Raw genomic sequence first — 21,113 nt, forward strand, 5'->3', positions numbered from 1 at the left:
CAAGTTTCATGAAAAATTGTTTGGCTATTTTTAATTGGAATTGCATTGAACTTATACCATTTTACTCTTCAGTATAAGAATAAATGCTAACACAACTCTGTAAATATCACCAGGTAATGCTGAATGAATGGGGCCCAACTATGCCAACTGTGCAAGGGTATGGGGGTGAGGTGAGCCAGGGACACTGCCCTTGACAGTGTGCCTCTGCCCCTGGGTAGTGTGCCTCTGAATTCCTCTCCTTAACTGTTTTGGGAGATGTGGGTAGAGGAGGTGGGGCTGGAGAAGAGGCTTAAGGGAGGAGTCATGGGGTTGGGACTGGGGTGGTGGGGAGACCAGGGAGAAACATTACATCCCCTTCCAAGCAGAGCACAGCCATTCACTTGTGGTGGAGCTGGGTATTCAAGGCCAGTCCATCTGCCCAGCTAGTGGTGAAGTTGAGCACACTGACCCGGCAGTCGGACCATGTGGCCTGGCCCACCCAGCTCAGCAGGATCTTCTCTCTTTAGGCCTGCTGCTCATCAGACATGATGTCCTTCATGGTGTCCTTGAACTGTTTGAGAGGAAACATGTCTGCCTGGTAACTTCATAAAAGTATGTGACTTGAGACCTTGAATTAGGAATATTGCATTAATGAACCACTATGAGTCAGGGAATTGGTATCCCTTTCACTCCAAATATTTCCTTTAAAATCTGGGAAGTTAAGAAATTTTTAAATGTTATTTTTTTCTGGGTACTAGGATTTAGAAGTGAATTTCACCCCATCTTCATAAATAAATACTATATTTGAAATCATACTTTTGTGGAGGCGGGGCAAGATGGTGGACTGGTGAGCTGTATGTTTTAGTTACTCCTCCAGGAAAGTAGGTAGAAAGCCAGGAACTGCGTGGACTGGACACCACAGAGCAATCTGACTTTGGGCATACTTCATACAACACTCATGAAAATGTGGAACTGCTGAGATCAGCGAAATCTGTAAGTTTTTGCGGCCAGGGGACCCGCGCCCCTCCCTGCCAGGCTCAGTCCCGTGGGAGGAGGGGCCATCAGCTCCCGGAAGGAGAAGGGAGAACTGCAGTGGCAGCCCTTATCAGAAACTCATTCTACTGATCCAAACTCCAACCATAGATAGACTGAGACCAGACACCAGAGAATCTGAGAGCAGCCAGCCCAGCAGAGAGGAGACAGACATAGAAAAAAACAGCATGAAAAACTCCAAAATAAAAGTGGAGGATTTTTGGAGTTCTGGTGAACATAGAAAGGGGAAGGGCAGAGCTCAGGCCTTCAGGCTCATATGCAAATCCCAAAGAACAGCTGATCTCTCTGCCCTGTGGACCGTTCCTTAATGGCCCTAATTGCTTTGTCTCTTAGCATTTCAATAACCCATTAGATCTGTGAGAAGGGCCCTTTTTTTTTTTTTAATCCTTTTTTCTTTTTCTAAAACAATTACTCTAAGAAGCCCAATACAGAAAGCTTCAAAGACTTGCAATTTTGGCAGGTCGAGACAAGAGCAGAACTAAGAGAGCTCTGAGACAAAAGGCAATAATCCAGTGGCTGAGGAAATTCACTAAACACCACAACTTCCCAAGAAAAGGGGGGTGTCCGCTCACAGCCATCATCCTGGTGGACAGGAAACACTCCTGCCCATCGCCAGCCCCATAGCCCAGAGCTGCTTCAGAAAACCCAGTGTGACGGAAGTGCTTCAAATAACAGGCACACACCACAAAACTGGGCGTGGACATTAGCCTTCCCTGCAACCTCAGCTGATTGTCCCAGAGTTGGGAAGGTGGAGCAGTGTGAATTAACAAAGCCCCATTCAGCCATCATTTCAGCAGACTGGGAGCCTCCCTACACAGCCCAGCAGCCCAGAACCACCCTGGGGGGTCAGCAGTCACCTGTGACATAGCACAGTCATCCCTCAACAGAGGACCCGGGGTGCACAGCCTGGAAGAGGGGCCCACTTGCAAGTCTCAGGAGCCATACGCCAATACCAAGGACTTGTGGGTCAGTGGCAGAGACAAACTGTGGCAGGACTGAACTGAAGGATTAGACTATTGCAGCAGCTTTAAAACTCTAGGATCACCAGGGAGATTTGATTGTTAGAGCCACCCCCCATCCCTGACTGCCCAGAAACATGCCCCATATACAGGGCAGGCAACACCAACTACACACGCAAGCTTGGTACACCAATTGGACCCCACAAGACTCACTCCCCCACTCACCAAAAAGGCTAAGCAGGGGAGAACTGGCTTGTGGAGAACAGGTGGCTTGTGGATGCCACCTGCTGGTTAGTTAGAGAAAGTGTACTCCATGAAGCTGTAGATCTGATAAATTAGAGATAAGGACTTCAATTGGTCTACAAATCCTAAAAGAACCCTATCAAGTTCAGCAAATGCCAAGAGGCCAAAAACAACAGAAAATTATAAAGCATATGAAAAAACCAGACAATATGGATAACCCAAGCCCAAGCACCCAAATCAAAAGATTGAGTAACAGCACCTAGAGCAGCTACTCAAAGAACTAAAGATGAACAATGAGACCATAGTACGGGACACAAAGGAAATCAAGAAGACCCTAGAAGAGCATAAAGAAGACATTGCAAGACTAAATAAAAAAATGGATGATCTTATGGAAATTAAAGAAACTGTTGACCAAATTAAAAAGATTCTGGACACTCATAGTACAAGACTAGAGGAAGTTGAACAATGAATCAGTGACCTGGAAGATGACAGAATGGAAAATGAAAGCATAAAAGAAAGAATGGGGAAAAAAATTGAAAAAATCGAAATGGATCTCAGGGATATGATAGATCATATGAAACGTCCGAATATAAGACTCATTGGTGTTCCAGTGGGGGAAGAAAAGGGTAAAGGTCTAGGAAGAGTATTCAAAGAAATTGTTGGGGAAAACTTCCCAAATCTTCTAAACAACATAAATACACAAATCATAAATGCTCAGCTAACTCCAAATAGAATAAATCCAAATAAACCCACTCCGAGACATATTCTGATCACACTGTCAAACACAGAAGAGAAGGAGCAAGTTCTGAAAGCAGCAAGAGAAAAGCAATTCACCACATACAAAGGAAACAGCATAAGACTAAGTAGTGACTACTCAGCAGCCACCATGGAGGCGAGAAGGCAGTGGCACGATATATTTAAAATTCTGAGTGAGAAAAATTTCCAGCCAAGAATACTTTATCCAGCAAAGCTCTCCTTCAAATTTGAGGGAGAGCTTAAATTTTTCACAGACAAACAAATGCTGAAAAAATTTGCTAACAAGAGACCTGCCCTACTGGAGATACTCAAGGGAGCCCTACAGACAGAGAAACAAAGAAAGGACAGAGAGACTTGGAGAAAGGTTCAGTACTAAAGAGATTTGGTATGGGTACAATAAAGGATATTAATAGAGAAAGGGGAAAAATATGACAAACATAAACCAAAGGATAAGATGGCTGAATCAAGAAATGCCTTCATGGTTATAACGTTGAATGTAAATGGATTAAACTCCCCAATTAAAAGATATAGATTCACAGAATGGATCAAAAAAAATGAACCATCAATAAGTTGCATACAAGAGACTCATCTTAAACACAGGGACACAAAGAAACTGAAAGTGAAAGGATGGAAAAAAATATTTCATGCAAGCTACAGCCAAAAGAAAGCAGGTGTAGCAATATTAATCTCAGATAAAATAGACTTCAAATGCAGGGATGTTTTGAGAGACAAAGAAGGCCACTACATACTAATAAAAGGGGCAATTCAACAAGAAGAAATAACAATCGTAAATGTCTATGCACTCAATCAAGGTGCCACAAAATACATGAGAGAAACACTGACAAAACTAAAGGAAGCAATTGATGTTTCCACAATAATTGTGGGAGACTTCAACACATCACTCTCTCCTATAGATAGATCAACCAGACAGAAGACCAATAAGGAAACTGAAAACCTAAACAATCTGATAAATGAATTGGATTTAACAGACATATACAGGACATTACATCCCAAATCACCAGGATACACATACTTTTCTAGTGCTCATGGAACTTTCTCCAGAATAGATCATATGCTGGGACATAAAACAAGCCTCAATAAATTTAAAAAGTTTGAAATTATTCAAAGCACATTCTCTGACCACAATGGAATACAATTAGAAGTCAATAACCATCAGAGACTTAGAAAATTCACAAATACCTGGAGGTTAAACAACACACTCCTAAACAATCAGTAGGTTAAAGAAGAAATAGCAAGAAAAATTGCTAAATATATAGAGACGAATGAAAATGAGAACACAACATACCAAAACCTATGGGATGCAGCAAAAGCAGTGCTAAGGGGGAAATTTATAGCACTAAATGCATATATTAAAAAGGAAGAAAGAGCCAAAATCAAAGAACTAATGGATCAACTGAAGAAGCTAGAAAATGAACAGCAAACCAATCCTAAACCAAGTAGAAGAAAAGAAATAACAAGGATTAAAGCAGAAATAAATGATGCAGAGAACAAAAAAACAATAGAGAGGATAACTATCACCAAAAGTTGGTTCTTTGAGAAGATCAACAAGATTGACAAGCTGCTAGCTAGACTGACAAAATCAAAAAGAGAGAAGAGCCATACAATCAAAATAATGAATGGAAAAGGTGACATAACTGCAGATCCTGAAGAAATTAAAAAAATTATAAGAGGATATTATGAACAACTGTATGGCAACAAACTGGATAATGTAGAAGAAATGGAAAATTTCCTGGAAACATATGAACAACCTAGACTGACCAGAGAAGAAATAGAAGACCTCAACCAACCCATCACAAGCAAAGAGATCCAATCAGTCATCAAAAATCTTCCCACAAATAAATGCCCAGGGCCAGATGGCTTCACAGGGGAATTCTACCAAACTTTCCAGAAAGAACTGACACCAATCTGACTCAAACTCTTTCAAAACTTTGAAGAAAATGGAACACTACCTAACTCATTTTATGAAGCTAACATCAATCTAATACCAAAACCAGGCAAAGATGCTACAAAAAAGGAAAACTACCGGCCAATCTCCGTAATGAATATAGATGCAAAAATCCTCAACAAAATACTTGCAAATCGAACCCAAAGACACATTAAAAAAATTATACACCATGACCAAGTGGGGTTCATTCCAGGCATGCAAGGATGGTTCAACATAAGAAAATCAATCAATGTATTACAACAGATTAACAAGTCAAAAGGGAAAAATCAAATGATCATCTCAATAGATGCTGAAAAAGCATTTGACAAAACCCAACATCCGTTTTTGATAAAAACACTTCAAAAGGTAGGAATTGAAGGAAACTTCCTCAACATGATAAAGAGCATATATGAAAAACCCACAGCCAGCATAGCTAGCATGTTGCTATATTAGGTAACTTTCTTGGGGTAAAGTAGGAACAGGTTGGAAGTAAAGCAGTTATCTTAGGTTAGTTGTCTTTTTCTTACTCCCTTGTTATGGTCTCTTTGAAATGTTCTTTTATTGTATGTTTGTTTTCTTTTTAACTTTTTTTTCATACAGTTGATTTAAAAAAGAAGGGAAAGTTAAAAAAAAAAAAAGAAAAATAAGGAAAAAAAGATGTAGTGCCCCCTTGAGGAGCCTGTGGAGAATGCAGGGGTATTGGCCTACCCCACCTCAATGGTTGCTAACATGACCACAGACATAGGGGACTGGTGGTTTGATGGGTTGAGCCCTCTACCATAGGTTTTACCCTTGGGAAGACGGTTGCTGCAAAGGAGAGGCTAGGCCTCCCTATGGTTGTGCCTAAGAGCCTCTTCCCGAATGCCTCTTTGTTGCTCAGATGTGGCCCTCTCTCTCTGGCTAAGCCAACTTGAAAGGTGAAATCACTGCCCTCCCCCCTACGTGGGATCAGACACCCAGGGGAGTGAATCTCCCTGGCAACGTGGAATATGACTCCCAGGGAGGAATGTAGACCTGGCATCGTGGGATGGAGAACATCTTCTTGACCAAAAGGGGGATGTGAAAGGAAATGAAATAAGCTTCAGTAGCAGAGAGATTCCAAAAGGAGCCGAGAGGTCACTCTGGTGGGCACTGTTATGCACACTTTAGACAAGTCTTTTTAGGTTCTAAAGAATTGGGGTAGCTGGTGGTGGATACCTGAAACTATCAAACTACAACCCAGAACCCATGAATCTCGAAGACAGTTGTATAAAAATGTAGCTTATGAGGGGTGACAATGGGATTGGGAAAGCCATAAGGACCACACTCCACTTTGTCTAGTTTATGGATGGATGAGTAGAAAAATAGGGGAAGGAAACAAACAGACAAAGGTACCCAGTGTTCTTTTTTACTTCAATTGCTCTTTTTCACTCTAATTATTATTCTTGTTATTTTTGTGTGTGTGCTAATGAAGGTGTCAGGGATTGATTTAGGTGATGAATGTACAACTATGTAATTGTACTGTGAAAAATCGAAAGTACGATTCATTTTGTATGACTGCGTGGTATGTGAATATATCTCAATAAAATGAAGATAAAAAAATAAAAATAATAAAAATAAAACATGGGAATGTATAACCCAGAGAATCTTGTGGAGGATGATGACTGTGATTAACAGTACAAATACAAAAAAAGTTCCACACCAATACTGTGGGTCAACAATGGGGTGGGGGGGATAGGAGTATGGAATGTTTTGGGTTTTCTTTTTTCTTTTTCTTTTTCTTTTTCCTTATTATTATTTTTTTTATTGTAATAATGAAAAATGTTCTACAATTGATTGTGGTGGTGAACACACAGCCATTGGATGGATGGTAGGGTGTGTGAATACATCTCAATAAAACTGCATTAAAAAAAATTAATCATACTTTTGTTATACTTGATTGCAATGTATATTCCTTTACAAGTAACAAAAAAGTAATATCTTAATACCAATACATTTAAAAAGATCTTTCAATAGGAAGAGAATCCAATTTTTAAAAATGAGGATGGAAGGAAAGACAGACATCAAAATCAAAGAATAATGTTCATTACCTGGTGGCAATAACTGTGTAAACCCAGAACTAAGATATTCTTTTATTACATTTCAAAAGCAAGGTGTATGTTTTAAGGAAGTGCTCAAAGAGTAATGGAGATATAACAGAAGGACACAGAAGCCAGCTGCAAGGGGCTCCCACTGGCCAAATCTGGGGCAATTTGAACATCAAAATAAATAATCTTGCTAAAAGATTATAATGTATGAATAATTAAAAATCCATGAGTCTACACTGATATTTGTATAAATGAATGGACAGATGGTTAGATAAGATTCACAGATAAATGGGAGACCATGGAAAGCTCTTCCTTAGAAGAAGAAAGCTGATGTAGAAGGAATGTCAAAACAGAAAATCACTATTGAAAGACAAATTAGAAACCATAAAAATAATAGCTGATTAAGGTCAGAATTATCAATGGATGCTAAAACTAATAGATGAAAGTTTCAAAATGTCTTGAGTATTTACAGTCTCAAAGTATCCCCCCCCCAAAGAGAGATTTTAGTAGCAAAGTGTAGTTGCTTTGGAGTGGAAAAACCTGGCAGATGCTGCCTTAAGCAAAGGGTCACAGTTTTTGCAGCCAGCTCAGCTAAGCAATGTCCTGTGCCTCCTGACTCCATGGCCAGAGAAGTAGCCAGCATCACTTCTGGGGCAGCCCTGCCAAAATGAATGCCCTGAATCTAATCATGAGCAAACATCAGCCAAACATACTGAGAGAGATTCTACAAAATCCATGGCCAGGGGTCTCCAGAAGTGTCAATATCATGAAATACAAAGAAAGCCTCAGAGACTGTTCCAGAATAAAGAACACTGAAGAGGCATGACAATGCACACAATGCAGGATATTGGACTTTGTTTTGATGTAAGGATAACATTGGGGCAACTGACAAAATCTCAGCAAGAACTGTAGATTATACAATTGTATTCTTTCATGCTATGCACCTGGTTTTGATAAATATATGCTATTATTATGTAATACAATGATAATCATTTTATATCATTAATATTGGCATTACATAACATTTATATTCCATATTAATAAAGTATATATTATATTAATATTATAGTGTGGTTATATAATTCCTTCTTTTGAGGAGAATTCCTTACTTCTAGAAAATACACAGTAAAGTACTTAAAAGAAGAGAGAGAGAGGGAAGAAAGAATGAAGAAAAAGAGACAACTGTTAACATTCGGGGAATCTTAGGGGAAGGAATCTGGGAATTCTCTGAACTATTCTTGCAGCCTTTCTACAAGTCTGAAATTATGTCAATTTTTTAAACTAAATATTTAAAATGGATTTTTTTTTCCTATGCCAGGAAAATAGAGCAGCTTGTCAGACATTTCTGTGGAAAAGATAAATTTTCAATTTTTATTAAAAAGTGATTAAAACTTTCCTCAGTTACCAATGCAAAATGATGTTCCAAAGTAATCCCATTGTCATGTTGAGATTTCTGTCTACAATATCTGTGCCTCTGATATTCACTAAATCCACCTATTAATGTGAAAAAGTAGCTTTTAAGACAATTTCTCTACAGAAGTCAGGGTTTTCATTTTGGCAATTTTGGCTGACATTATAAGTGAATTAAAAAACAAATTTTATTTTTAGAACTATGAAAAGCTAAATCTCAAAAACATATTGGTTATATAACAGATCAATAAAGTAATCCCAAAAAGCACATTTATTATTTCATTTGTAATACATCCCATAGAAGTTCTACAGTCCAGTCTCATAGCTTAAGATCCTGAGGCATGATGTAAAATTTGTACAGAAAGGAGGACAGGATGATAGCATATTAATCGAGCAGTAAATAATGATGTAGAAACTGCAAAGTGGACTGAGTCCAGGGACTCTCATCCATCAAAAAGAATATAGGGATCATATTTGTGACAGGCCTGAGGCCAGGGGAAAGGCCCATATGATCTCCCAAGGGCATATTCTGTGGTGGTGTAGCAAGCATACATTGTGGTCAGAGAAGTTATGCTGAAGCAAAAAAAATTTAGAGTAGGATACACCAAGCCTTAGTTCAATTCATTTTCACCTCAGTTCTTTTCAGTTACCTATGTACACTGCTCACATTTCTTATTTTTCCCTACCTGGGCCTCTAATACTTTTGTCCTTCCTCCTTCTGAACTAAACCTAGCAGTAAAGAATTCTGTTCAGAGCTTGGTAAATATTTTCACTCCTCTTTCAAATAATTTTTAAATTTTGCCCGGTGCTTTCTGTATGTAAAAACTCTATTTCTTTTGCACCAGCATATTTCAGAATTTGTTCCTTAAATGTCAACTCTTAAATACAAGTAGTATTGTTTGTAAGAAGTTACTGCACCTTGTGAATATCTTGTACTAATAAAAATACCAGTGTCAAAAAAAAAAAAATAAAACACCCAAAGCTCACATTGCAAACTTACATTGTTCTGATGTAAGAACTGCAGCATTTGGCTGACACATTATTTAAAGCATGAACCCTTGTGGAGTCATGCTGCTTTGGCTGGAAAATAAAGCACAAACAAACAAGGCAGATTATCCCTTCACATGCCTGATCAGCACAGGGTTGGATGCTTGAGCTCCAGCCACTTTCCCAGGCCACCTTGGAGGGCAGTGTTCACAGTATACAAATTCTCCAACCACATCCTCTGAGGTCATCATGGTTGCCTGATTTGCCCACACATTGGAATCTCCCAGGGAGCTTCAGGAAGTACTGATACCTATGTCCTATCCCAGCCCCAAGACAGGAACTTAATGGTCTGGAGAGTAGGCTGGGCTTTGGGGATTTTCAAAGAACTCCATGGTGACTCCAACGTGCAGACAAGTTTGGGGACCCATGCTGGAGGCATAAAGCTTCTTGGGTCTAAGTAGCTCTGGATGCAGAGAGACTGAGATGCATGGTCATCCTTCATGGACTTGGGCAGAGCAGAGTCCTGAGGGGCTATACAGGGAAGGCAGGAATTGCCACCTGGGAAATGGTGCAGAAATCAGAAGCCTAGGGAACTTGGACTTCTGATTTCTGCACCATTGGGGGTGACTCAGACCCAGGAGACAGCAGCCTTCCCAGCAGGTGCCTTCCCAGCAAGTGCCTACCCACACTTGAACACCATGCTTTTGCAAGAAAGAAATTTATCTTCAGGAGTGCATCTCTCTCTGCCTTTTATTTTCATTTTCCCTCTGATGTTCACTTGTCTACCCATAAAATGCTCCCACTGCCTTAGGACAGGCATTTATTTCTGGGTGAGCACAGGGGACCTTACACATACAGAATAAAACCTGAATAAATATAGATGCCAGAGTTTAAAACAATGATTTTTCAGTATTTGTAAAAGAACACCTAAATGTGTCTGCATGATGCTCTACTGGTAATGCCTGTTTTACACACCCATTCTTCTGTGTAATCCACAATGTGGGCTGCCTTGGAGCAATAAATATTTAAGGAAATCTTACCTTTGATTAAAATAGAGCCCTGAAAAAAAAAGCTTAAATGTTGCTCTATTAAAGAATTAACTTGTTTTTAAAAGTTCTATTATGGATCAAATTGTTTACCCCCTAAAGACATGTCCCCATGGGAGTGAAATTATTTGTAAACAGAATCTCTGAAGATGATATTAGTTAAAATGAGGCCAGAGTACAGTGGAGTGGGCCCTGATCCAGTGGGACAGGAGCCATTATAAGGAGAGGAGATTTGGGCACAGATGGAGAGTCAGACACAAGGAGAAGATAGCCATGCTGTGGAGGCAGAAAGAGAGTTTACCACAAACCAAGGGACACCACCAGAAGCCAGGACAGAGGTTGGAGGGCTTCTCCCCTTGTTTTGGACCTCAGGCCTCCTGAATGTTGAGACAATACATTTCTGTTGTTTCAAGCCTCCCAGTTCAGGGGACTTTGTTAGGGCAGCCCCAGCAAACTGAGATAAGTACCCTCAGGGTCTTCCATGTCAGTGAGGACAGAGACAACCCACTACCCTTACCAGCAAGGATTCCATGAGGCCTTCTAGGAAGATCCAGCACCTTCCTTCCATCCTTGAGGTCTGTGAATTCACTGAAGGGTGCTTTTTCCACACTAGAGAAAAAAGCAAGATATGAGTTACTCCAGCATCAGAAATCTGAAATATAACTGGCAAATAAAGTCATTTTATTATTTTTTTTCTTAATAAAGCATTCTGGATGATCTGCATGCAGCTCTTTAAGCTTTCCTAGTACAGAAAGAGCAAGCACAAATCCAGAGAAGATGGAGAGTCTGGGACACATCTTTTAAGCTGAAAGATATGTTTTGCATATTTTCCTAGAAAGGGAGCAGGGCAGAGAGAAAAGGAAGATGCAGAGATGGGTGCACCCTCAATGTCTGTGAGCAGGCAGCCCCAGATGCCAAGGCCAAGAGTGTGTGATTCTCCATCCATTGCTCCAATACCCACACATGGATGATGTCCCTGTCTTCTCTGTTATAGGACTGGAAATTTCACCACCAAGTTCAGTTTTCAAGGACAGTATTTATGGTTTCTAGCCATTAATTTCTTAATGATGAGGACCTTTTGGCTCTGAGATCCCAAGGTCAGAATTGTGACTGGCAAGGCTGACAGAAGTCCTGACTTCTCATCTGGACTGAACAATGGTGTTGGCCCCATGGATACATGCCCTCTGAATTCAGGTGCCTAAGGGCAGCTCCATCATGACAGCCAGGGTGGCTGCCTGCAGGTGACGCAATGGTGTGAACCAAAGGGACTTACACACAGAACTTTAGGACACCCAGGATTTTGTTTTTACTTTTATTTTGCTGTCATCACATATATAACATAAAATGTGTCATCTTAGCCATTTTTAAATCATAATTTTTATTGTAGAATACAACATATATACATGGAAGTGACAACTTTCCAAGTGCAATTTAACAAGTAGTTAGAGAGCAAATTTCAAATAATGTTATGGGTTACAGTTCCAGATTCAGTTATTTCCTTTTTGTGAATATAAAAGATACACACAAAAATAATATCTTTCAAAGTACAATTTAACAAGTAGTTATATAGGAAATTTCCAAAAATGTTATGAGTTACAGCACCATAGTTTCAGTTATATTCTTATTGTGAATATAACATATATGCAGAAAGGTAATCTTCCAAAGTACTATTTAACAAGTAGTTATATAGGAAATTTCCAAAAATGTTATGCATTACAGCACCATAGATTCAGTTATTTCCTTATTGTGAAATATAACATATACAAAAAGACAATAACTTTCAAATTACAATTTAACAAGCAGCTGTGGAACAAATTTCAAAGAATGCTATGGGTTAAAGCTTCACCACTTCAGTTCTTTCCTTCTAGCTATTCTAATAACCTAGCAACTAAGAAAAAGAAAATTATATATTCAATATTCATAATCCTTTGTTAAATTCCATCTTACATCTCAGCCACTTTTAAGTGAACAGTTCAGCAGTACTGAATACATTCCCAATGTTGCAAAATTGCCACCACCATCCATTTCCAAAACATTTTCATCCCCCAAACAGCAACTCTACACCAATTAAGCAAGAACTCCCCATTCTCTCCTCACCAACAGCCCTTGGAAACCTCAAATCTGCTTTTGACTCGATGACTTTGCATATTCTAGATATTTCATGTAAGTGGAATCATACAAAATTTGTCCTTTTGTGTTCAGCTTACTTCACTCAGCATCGTATTTTCAAGGCTCACCCATGTTGCAGCACAGATCAGAACTTCACTCCTTTTCATGTCTGAAGAACACTCCATTGCATGGTTGGACTCCATTTTGTTTATCCATTCATCTGCCAATGGACACCTGAGTTTTCTACATCTTTTGGCTATTGTGAATAATGCTGCCATGAACACTGGCATACACATATCTGTTTCAGGTTTGAGTTTCTGTTTTCAATTTTGAGGAGTATATGATATATGGTCATTCTCTGCTTAAGTTTTTGAGTAACTGCCAAACTGGTTTTCATGCAACTGCACCATTTTACATTCCCACCAGCAAAGCAATGCACAAAAGTTCCAATGCTTTTTTCATCTATTTTTATAATAGCCATCCTAGGGGATGTGAAGTGGTATTTCACTATGATTTGTTTTTGTTTTCACTTTTTTTTTTTTTTTTGCAGTAATGGATATAGGGCACAACACTTGGATTTGAATTTCCTTGATGACTATGGATGTTGAGCATCTTTCCATGTGCTTGGAAGCCTGGCTTTTAATTCCATTTCACACTAACTCATGCCCAGGCTCAGTCATGCACTTTGGAAATATCCTATATATCTACTAGTTAAATCATACTTTGAAAGATATTACCTTTTTGATATATGTGTTATATTTCATAATAAGGAAATAACTGAAACTGTGGAATTGTAACCTATGATATTCTTTGAAATTTGCTAACTACTTGTTAAATTGCACTTGGAAAGTTATCACTTTTATGTATATATGTTATATTCTACAATAAAAAATGAATTAAAATATTTAAAAAAATTTACATTGACTATTGAAAAATGAAGTACAATCTATCATTCCCCATTAAAGATTTGTGAAAAATTTTGAGATTTTAGGAAGTTAACTACAATACATATGTATTACATTAGAAAAATTGGTTATTGTCAATACAGTACTAGAATTTGCTACTTAAAAATATTTCTCATCTCTTGCAAATTTGTGGCATAATAAAACATATCCAAAGTTTTAATGTGTTTATGAGATCATTTTAAATTATCTTTAAAATGAACAAGACATTGTCTCCCTGATTTCTTGTAGTCATTAATTTGAAAGTTGCTGGAGTAATCTTTACTCCATTTTCCTAGAAATTGTTAATAATTTTATTGTACTACAGATTCCTTTATGGAGAAAGGGGATGGCTTTTTTAGGGTGTAGTTCTAAGTAATCTAAGGAAATTTACTAAATATAGTAGATTAGCACTGTCACACTTGCTTAAGTAGCTTAAAACACAGAAAATTAACTATCGGGCAGATGCATGAAGCAATGTAGACTTAAGATGAAAAATCTACCTCAGTTGCATGTGTTTTTTGTTTTATGGGTTAATCTGGATTTTCATAATTAGAAATTAAACTGTAAGGTTTTGAGCCAACCAATGCTTCATTGGAAATAGCACAAGTCAGTGTAATAGAATTATCCATTATGTTCTACACTCTAAGCCAAATTTGCAAAATCCTTGGTTTGATCATTGATCCGAACTCCTGGGCCATTTTTTTTTGGCATGGGGATAGTTATATTTCATCTTTTTTCTAGTAGTATGATTTTTGAATCAGTACCTAGTAAGTTGTATACAGCAGTGGCATTTATTTAATGACTGTTTTGTGATTTTATTAATAACCAGTTAAAAGATTCAGGCATATGTGTTCATTACTGCAATATGAGAAACCAAACACATCAGGTTTTCTTTGGTGGAGTATATTAAGTGAAAAAGAACTAGCATTCAGGAATCAGAACTTTAAAATAACATGTTAAAATTAGTGCTAAAAAAAGAAAAAAGTAGTGCTGAACATTTTTATATTGTATCTGAACCATTACTTATTTGTAACAGTAAAGCTTGAATTCTTTTGCCTTGGAACTGTGCTCTGGCAAATATAGGACATCCTTTGATTAGGATTGTGATATATTACAACATCTGAGAATTAGTGTGAGACTTATTATTTGTTGTTCTATTAAACTGAAAGAATAACATTAATAGCATACAACTAACATTTTGCTCATCAGGCATGTCAACAAAGGCACCTTCCTCCATGTTGCTAATTTTCTCCTTAATGTTAGAGGTTGGTTGCTTAAAGACTTGAACCATTACCCAAGAGAACTCGAGCCCATAATTTTTTTTAATTAGCTAGTATCTCATAGCATGTTAAATAAAATCTTATCCCAAGCCCCCCAAAACAATTACATGTGAGCACATGAGAGAATATGTATGGGGGAAGTTGCATTAAATTTTCAGACCTATTCATTCAGCAAGTATTTGCTAGTCAGCTGGATATATACTATGGTGGGTATTACAAAGGTTTAGAGAATGGTCAGGGACCAACTCTTCCACCCAGCAGTGCACAGTCTATACAGTGTATGCTGAAAGCACAGAGGGCAGTCTTAGCTGGTATTAGCCTATCTAAGCTGAATAATCCATTCAGAAGTGGGTTTTGTTTTGTTTTGTTTTTTGCAGGGCAGGGTTACAAAATCGGCTTAAGAGTTTTGAAAGCATCAGGCCCCTCAAGAAACCACGAGGGGGATCGGGACAGGAAGGGAGGGGCACTAAGGGCCTGGTTAGGCCCCTTCCCCAGGAGCGCAGGTGGGAACCGCTGGGGGAAACCATGGGGGAGGGGGATGGGCGCGGGGGAGGTGCAGGGAGGGGAGGCCGGGCCCTGGGGCGGTAACCGAGTCTGTCTCCTGAGAGGAAGGCCTTAGAATGACGGGCGGGGAGGAAGGTGAAAGGCACCCACCAGGGTCACCAGACAGGGATGTCCCCTCAGAGCGCCTCAGGGAGAACAGACCCCTCGCACCGCGCAGGACCGTGAGCAATATCAACACCCGCGGGGCTTCGTCCACGGAATCCCTCCCGCCTCCCCGAAGAGAACACTCGAGTGATTCTAGGGGCCGCACACGCCACGCTGCATCCTTACAGGTCCACGGCGGTCCACAGCGGTCCTGGAGCTCCTGGAAGCAAAGCAGGCCTGAACGTTCCCCCGGTGAAGCCCGCGGCAACCCCTCCTCAGGCCCCCGGCGCTGCCGACGCCTCCGCATGCGCCCGCTGTGACCTCTGATTGGCTGCCACGTTCCCGCGTGAGGATGGACGGGCCGGGTGGGACCCATGCGCGTGCTCTGGGCCCCTGGCGGCGATGCGGTGCTGTGCAGTCTGGTTGTCAGGAACCGGAGAGGGCGAAGACCCGAGTCCCTGCAAGATTCAGGGGTGCCGAGGTTCAGACCCTCAGGAAATACCTTTCCCCTCCTGGTGTCCAGCTCTCATAACCCTCAGGTGTGTCACCTTTTCCATGAAAGTGTTAGTACGAGTGCCACGGTTATGAACTTGATGATCCAACTGGGCCTTCAGGCCCCCTCCCGTGATGTTGCATCTGGGGGTGAATCCAGTCCAGCCCGCTGCCTGGTTTTGTACACCTTGAGGCTACTTAAGAAGGGCATTTACAATTTTAAGAGGTGATTGGGGGGAGGGGGGGAGTAAAAAGAGAATATTATTTTGGTGACATGAAAATTACATCAAATTCAAATTTGTGTCCATAAATAACACTTATATTGGATCAAGTACATGTCCATTCATTTTGGTATTGTCTGCAGCTGCTTTCCTGCTACAACATCAGAGTTGATTGTGACAGACACTGCGGTTACTGCTCTGGAAGCCTAAAATGTTTACTACCTGGCTCTTTATGGGAAAAGTTTGCAGGTCATTGATTTATCTGTATTTTTTCTTCTTTAATTTATTGACCAGTTCTGCCAGAAGTTTGCTCATCTTAATAATCTTGTGAAAGAACCAGCTTTTGATTTTAATCTTCTGTAAAGCTATCTCCTCTATTTCATTTATTTTTTGCCCATTCTCTATTGTTTTCTTCCTTCTTGATCCCTGTTGGTTTGCTCTGTTGCTACTCTTTACTATTTTTTTGGCATGCATGCCTAGCTCATTGTTTATAACCTTCCCCATAAATTTCCCTGTAAGTACTTATTTACCTTTGTCTCACAATTTTTGACTGTAATATATTCACTATCATTAAATTCCATGTATTCCCTCATTTCCCTAGTGATTCTCTTATTGCAATAGATGTGTAGTAATATGTTATTTATTTGCCAAATCTATGGGGTTATTTTTAAAGCTATTCCTTTATCATTTCTATTATGGTCAGATCACACAATCTAAATATCATTGATACTTTGCATTTGAAGATTTCTATTCATAGTCAAAATTAAGAAATCAGAGATCTAAAGATATTTGCAATGCCTAAAATGTATATATGTGAAATTACCTTCTTAGGTTTAACAAGAACTGCAGAGTTGGTATATTACTATTGGCTAAATGCCAGGCTTTATTTGGATTTCACTGTTTTTTTCCATTAATGTCCTTTGTCTATTCCAGAATTCCATCCAGGATACCACAAGACATTTAGTCATCATATCCCTTAGTTTAACTCTGGTCTGTGACAGCTTCTCAGACTTTCCATGTTTTTCACAACTTTAAGGAGTAACTGATGGTCAGGTATTTTCTAGAATATCACTCAATTTGGGTTTGTCTGCCCCTTTTCTTACCATCATACTGAGGTTATGGGTTTTTAGGAATATCACAGAAGTGATGAGCCCTTTACGTCACTTGACAGCAGGGATACCTGCTATCAACCTGACTTATCACTGGGGAGTTATCCTTGAACAACTGGCCAAGCATTGTTTGACAAGTTTCCCCACTGTAAAGTTATTATCCCCTTTTCATATTCTGTTCCTTAGAAGCAAGTTACTAAATCCAAACAACACTCATGTAATGGAGTGGGGTTGGAAGTGGGGGAGGAGGGGAGTTAAATTCCACCTCATTTGGGGAGTGTATCTATGTAAGTTATTTGGGATTCTTTGGTAAGGATGATCAAAGTTAAATTAAAAATTCAATGCATCAATCACACTAGCCACAGAACAAGAAATCAAGTCACATGTGTTACTGGCTATTATATTTGACAGTGAAAATACAGAACATTTCCATCATCACAGAAAGTTCTCTGGATAGAAGTAATTTGATTTTTTGTCAATTCTTCTTTTCCAAAAACTGCTTTAACTCATTCACATAACTATTTTCATTTCCAAAATATGGACCTATGAATTATTTAGAACCAGGAGGAGGACTAGAATGGGGAAAACAAAGAAACACAAGCACAAAATTAAGGAGTTACTCCCTCTCAGCTCTGTGAAAGTGTAGGGACAAATGGCACTTTCCACCTTAGGCTCCTTGCCTGCCTCATCCTATTCCAAGCTCCATTTTAAAATGCATTGCTTAATTTCCAAACTATTGTTTAGTTTTTTTTTAATTATCTATTATTGATTTCTGGTTCAATTCCACTGCAGTCATGGGTAGCTACAGCAAATATTATAATTAATGGTAAACTAGAGAACATGAGTTAAGAAACAAGATGCAGATGTCCACTATAACCACTTTAAGTCAACAAAACATCTGGAATAGCCAAGACAATTTAAGACCAAAGCTGGAGCACTTGAAGTCCCAGATACACAAACTTACGTAAAGCTACAACAATTAAGAAAGTGTGGCATTAGAACGAGAATAGAGAACTGGACAAACAGAATGTAATAAAATCCAGAAATACATATATAGTCACTTACCTGGTTCACACAAAGGTTTTCTGCAATATACTGGGGGCAAGAGTGGTCTTTTGAATAAATGGTGCTGGTAAATTTGGATATGCATATGGGGAAATATTAATCTTGATGCCTTAATTTCTCACACCTTAAAGAAAAAATGAATTTGAGATGGATCATAGGCCTAAATGTAAAAAGTTAGACAGTAAAACTTGTAGAAGAAAACGTAGCTGGAATATCTTAAATTTCATCAAAAGGACACACAAAGCACCAACCATAATGTAAATAAACATACACATGACACCACCACCAGATCAAGACACAGGACAATTCAGTGCCCCTCAGCCCCCTCCTAAGTGACAACTAAGTTTTAAAAAAAGTTGACTTAAAACAGGCACTAAATGAGATACCACTACAACTTCAAGTGAATAGCTCTAATTAAAATGTCTGACAGTACCAAGTTTTGGAAAGGATATTTATCCATGGAACTCTCAGTATGGCTGGTGGGAATATAAATTGTTTCTATTACTTTTGAAAAACTTTGATAGTATCTGCACTTTATCTTCAGTTCCAGCACTTCCTCTCATAGCTGTATATACCCAGGAAAAAATGAGTGCATGTTCCCACCAAGAGTGGCACAAGGATGTTCACAGCCACTTCACTTAAAACAGCCAAAGAATCAGGTTAAAAGTCCATCAACAGTAAAATGGATACATAAAACTTTCCCATATTTGTTTAGTGGAAATCCACCAAACCATGAAAAGGAATGCATTACTGCGACACATCCAGGATGCATCTCATAGACATTATTTAAAAGAAAGCAAAGGCAAGAAGACATTGTGTGATTACATTTATTTTAAGTTAAAAAAAGACAAAAATCAACCTATGTGGTAGAGATTAGAATAGGTGTTACTTAGGGGGAAGGTGGCTGGAAGGGAGCATGAAGGAAACTTCGGGCTAATTCTTAAAATCACACAGCTGAAGAACTGTCAATGGAAAACCCATATTTGATGACATTGCTTGTGAGCATCCACAACCAAGATGTACAGATGGCCTAGCCTAGCTTGTGTCTTTCATAATTCCTGTAAGAGAGTGCAGAATATAGTTGTCAGCCAGAACACTAGGTACAAGAGATCTGGAAAGTCTAGCGCCTATGGCCATTCTCTGTTAGGTTCTAGCAGGTGACAACCTAGGGTCAGTTATCATGACTGATGCTGACAATAATGGATGCTGTGTCTCTTGATCCTGGCTGAACTGAAATTTGAATAATAACCTCTGTTTCAGGTGGCAACCCTTCCAGTTGCTCTGGCTTTTTAAATGTTTGATGATCCTTGGTTCTGTGCTCCATTTTCTCCTTCAGAGTCAAAAACTGTAGCCAGCACTGGGTACATGGAAAGACTGTCTTATTCCAATGCTGCCAAAAATGATTCACATATGATGTTGCTGTTCTGAAAATTTTCAGACAAAATGGACACAGCAAATTCTTAGTGTTTTCATGGCAGACTCTAAAATGCATTTCCACATCAGCAAAGCATGATGACCTGTAATTGCAAACCTTGCAAACATAAGGCATTTCACCAACTTTATGATTGTCCTTCATGTGTTGTAAGAGAATCTGATCTGTTTCAAATGACAATTCACAGATTTTACAAACAGAGGAGGGTTCCTGGGGGATGTGCACACTTTCAATGTGACACTGAAGCTGGAAGGGAGTGGGAAACTGCCGGTGGCAGTGCTGGCAGGTGGTGTGGCTCTCCCAGCTGTCACCCCTCTGCTTCTCAAGTTCCAAATGGTGCTTCATGTGCTTCATAAACTTAACATTTTTTAGAACTTTCAAGCAGCTGAGGCATTTAAAGTTTGTGTGAGTCTTCTGTTCCAGCTGCCCATCTCCTTTATGCTGTCCATAGTAAAAGTCATGAAGTAGCATGATCATATTTCCTTTCCTGGAATCCACAGTCTTGTTCTGGCTGGTTAGGCTTTTCAAGCCTGTTTTTGCCAGTCCTTCAAAGCTATTTCCTATGTGCGGAATCATAAGATCCAACTGTGTCTTGTCATTTGCACATGGCCATGGAACCAACATTCCATTCTGATCATGGTTCAAGGAAGTAGGAACACCTTTTGAGGGTGTGCCAGCATTCACTGCAGGAAAGACACCTGAAAGAGTATCTGAAGAATGCTCCCATGGGATTCCATCACTGACTTTAGGCCTTTTGGGGTTTCCACTGTTCACATCAGAAGGGGAAATTTGCTTTGAATTGTGAGGACTTTCATCCTTGTCTCCTACATAAAGAGCAGTTCCAACTACATGCCAAGTCCACAGTGAGGGCAAATCTGAGGAATTATGGGGCATGACTTGTAGTAGTCTCCTCTTACAACCAGGTTGAGATGAATGCTCCATGATGACAGAAGTATCTGTTGATCTTAATTCAGGGTCAGAGACTGACAATTGGACAACTGCTTTTGATGTTGGAGTCATAGGATTTGCAGATTTTAATGCATGAGCAGTCTCTTGACTCATGTGGTTTTTCTTTCTTCTTGAACATGAGCCTGGGGTAATTCTGTTCAAAATCTTTGAATTGATGACTTTTGCATTTGAAATCACCTTGACAAACAGAATGTCAGCATCTACACTTTCATGTTCTACCCCAGCAAAGATAAGCTCAGCATCTTCATCTTCTTGGCATTTGGATTCTTTTCCATTTTTCATCTGTGCTGCTGACTCCTGTTCTTTCTCACACAAGATCTTTGCCATTTTACAATTATTTTTGTTTTGCTTGAAGCCAGTGGTCCCCTCAACTTCCAGGGCTTGCTTTTAATAAACTGCC

At 39.3% G+C, this 21,113-nt stretch overlaps 1 protein-coding gene and 1 pseudogene across 1 annotated transcript; both read right to left on the reverse strand.

The window, feature by feature from the left end:
- Positions 1-376: 376 nt before the first annotated feature.
- On the reverse strand, positions 377-15,732 carry LOC119524960 (annotated as a pseudogene).
- Positions 15,733-15,851: 119 nt separating this feature from the next.
- Positions 15,852-21,040, reverse strand: LOC119524961 (zinc finger protein 280A-like). Its single transcript, XM_037823692.1, is given in 3 exon segments — positions 15,852-15,883; positions 19,440-19,491; positions 19,493-21,040. Coding segments are annotated over 3 exon segments (1,632 nt in total).
- Between the last annotated feature and the right edge of the window lie 73 nt (positions 21,041-21,113).

The sequence above is a fragment of the Choloepus didactylus genome, assembly GCF_015220235.1.
Source record: "Choloepus didactylus isolate mChoDid1 chromosome 23 unlocalized genomic scaffold, mChoDid1.pri SUPER_23_unloc11, whole genome shotgun sequence".
NCBI lineage: Eukaryota > Metazoa > Chordata > Mammalia > Pilosa > Megalonychidae > Choloepus > Choloepus didactylus.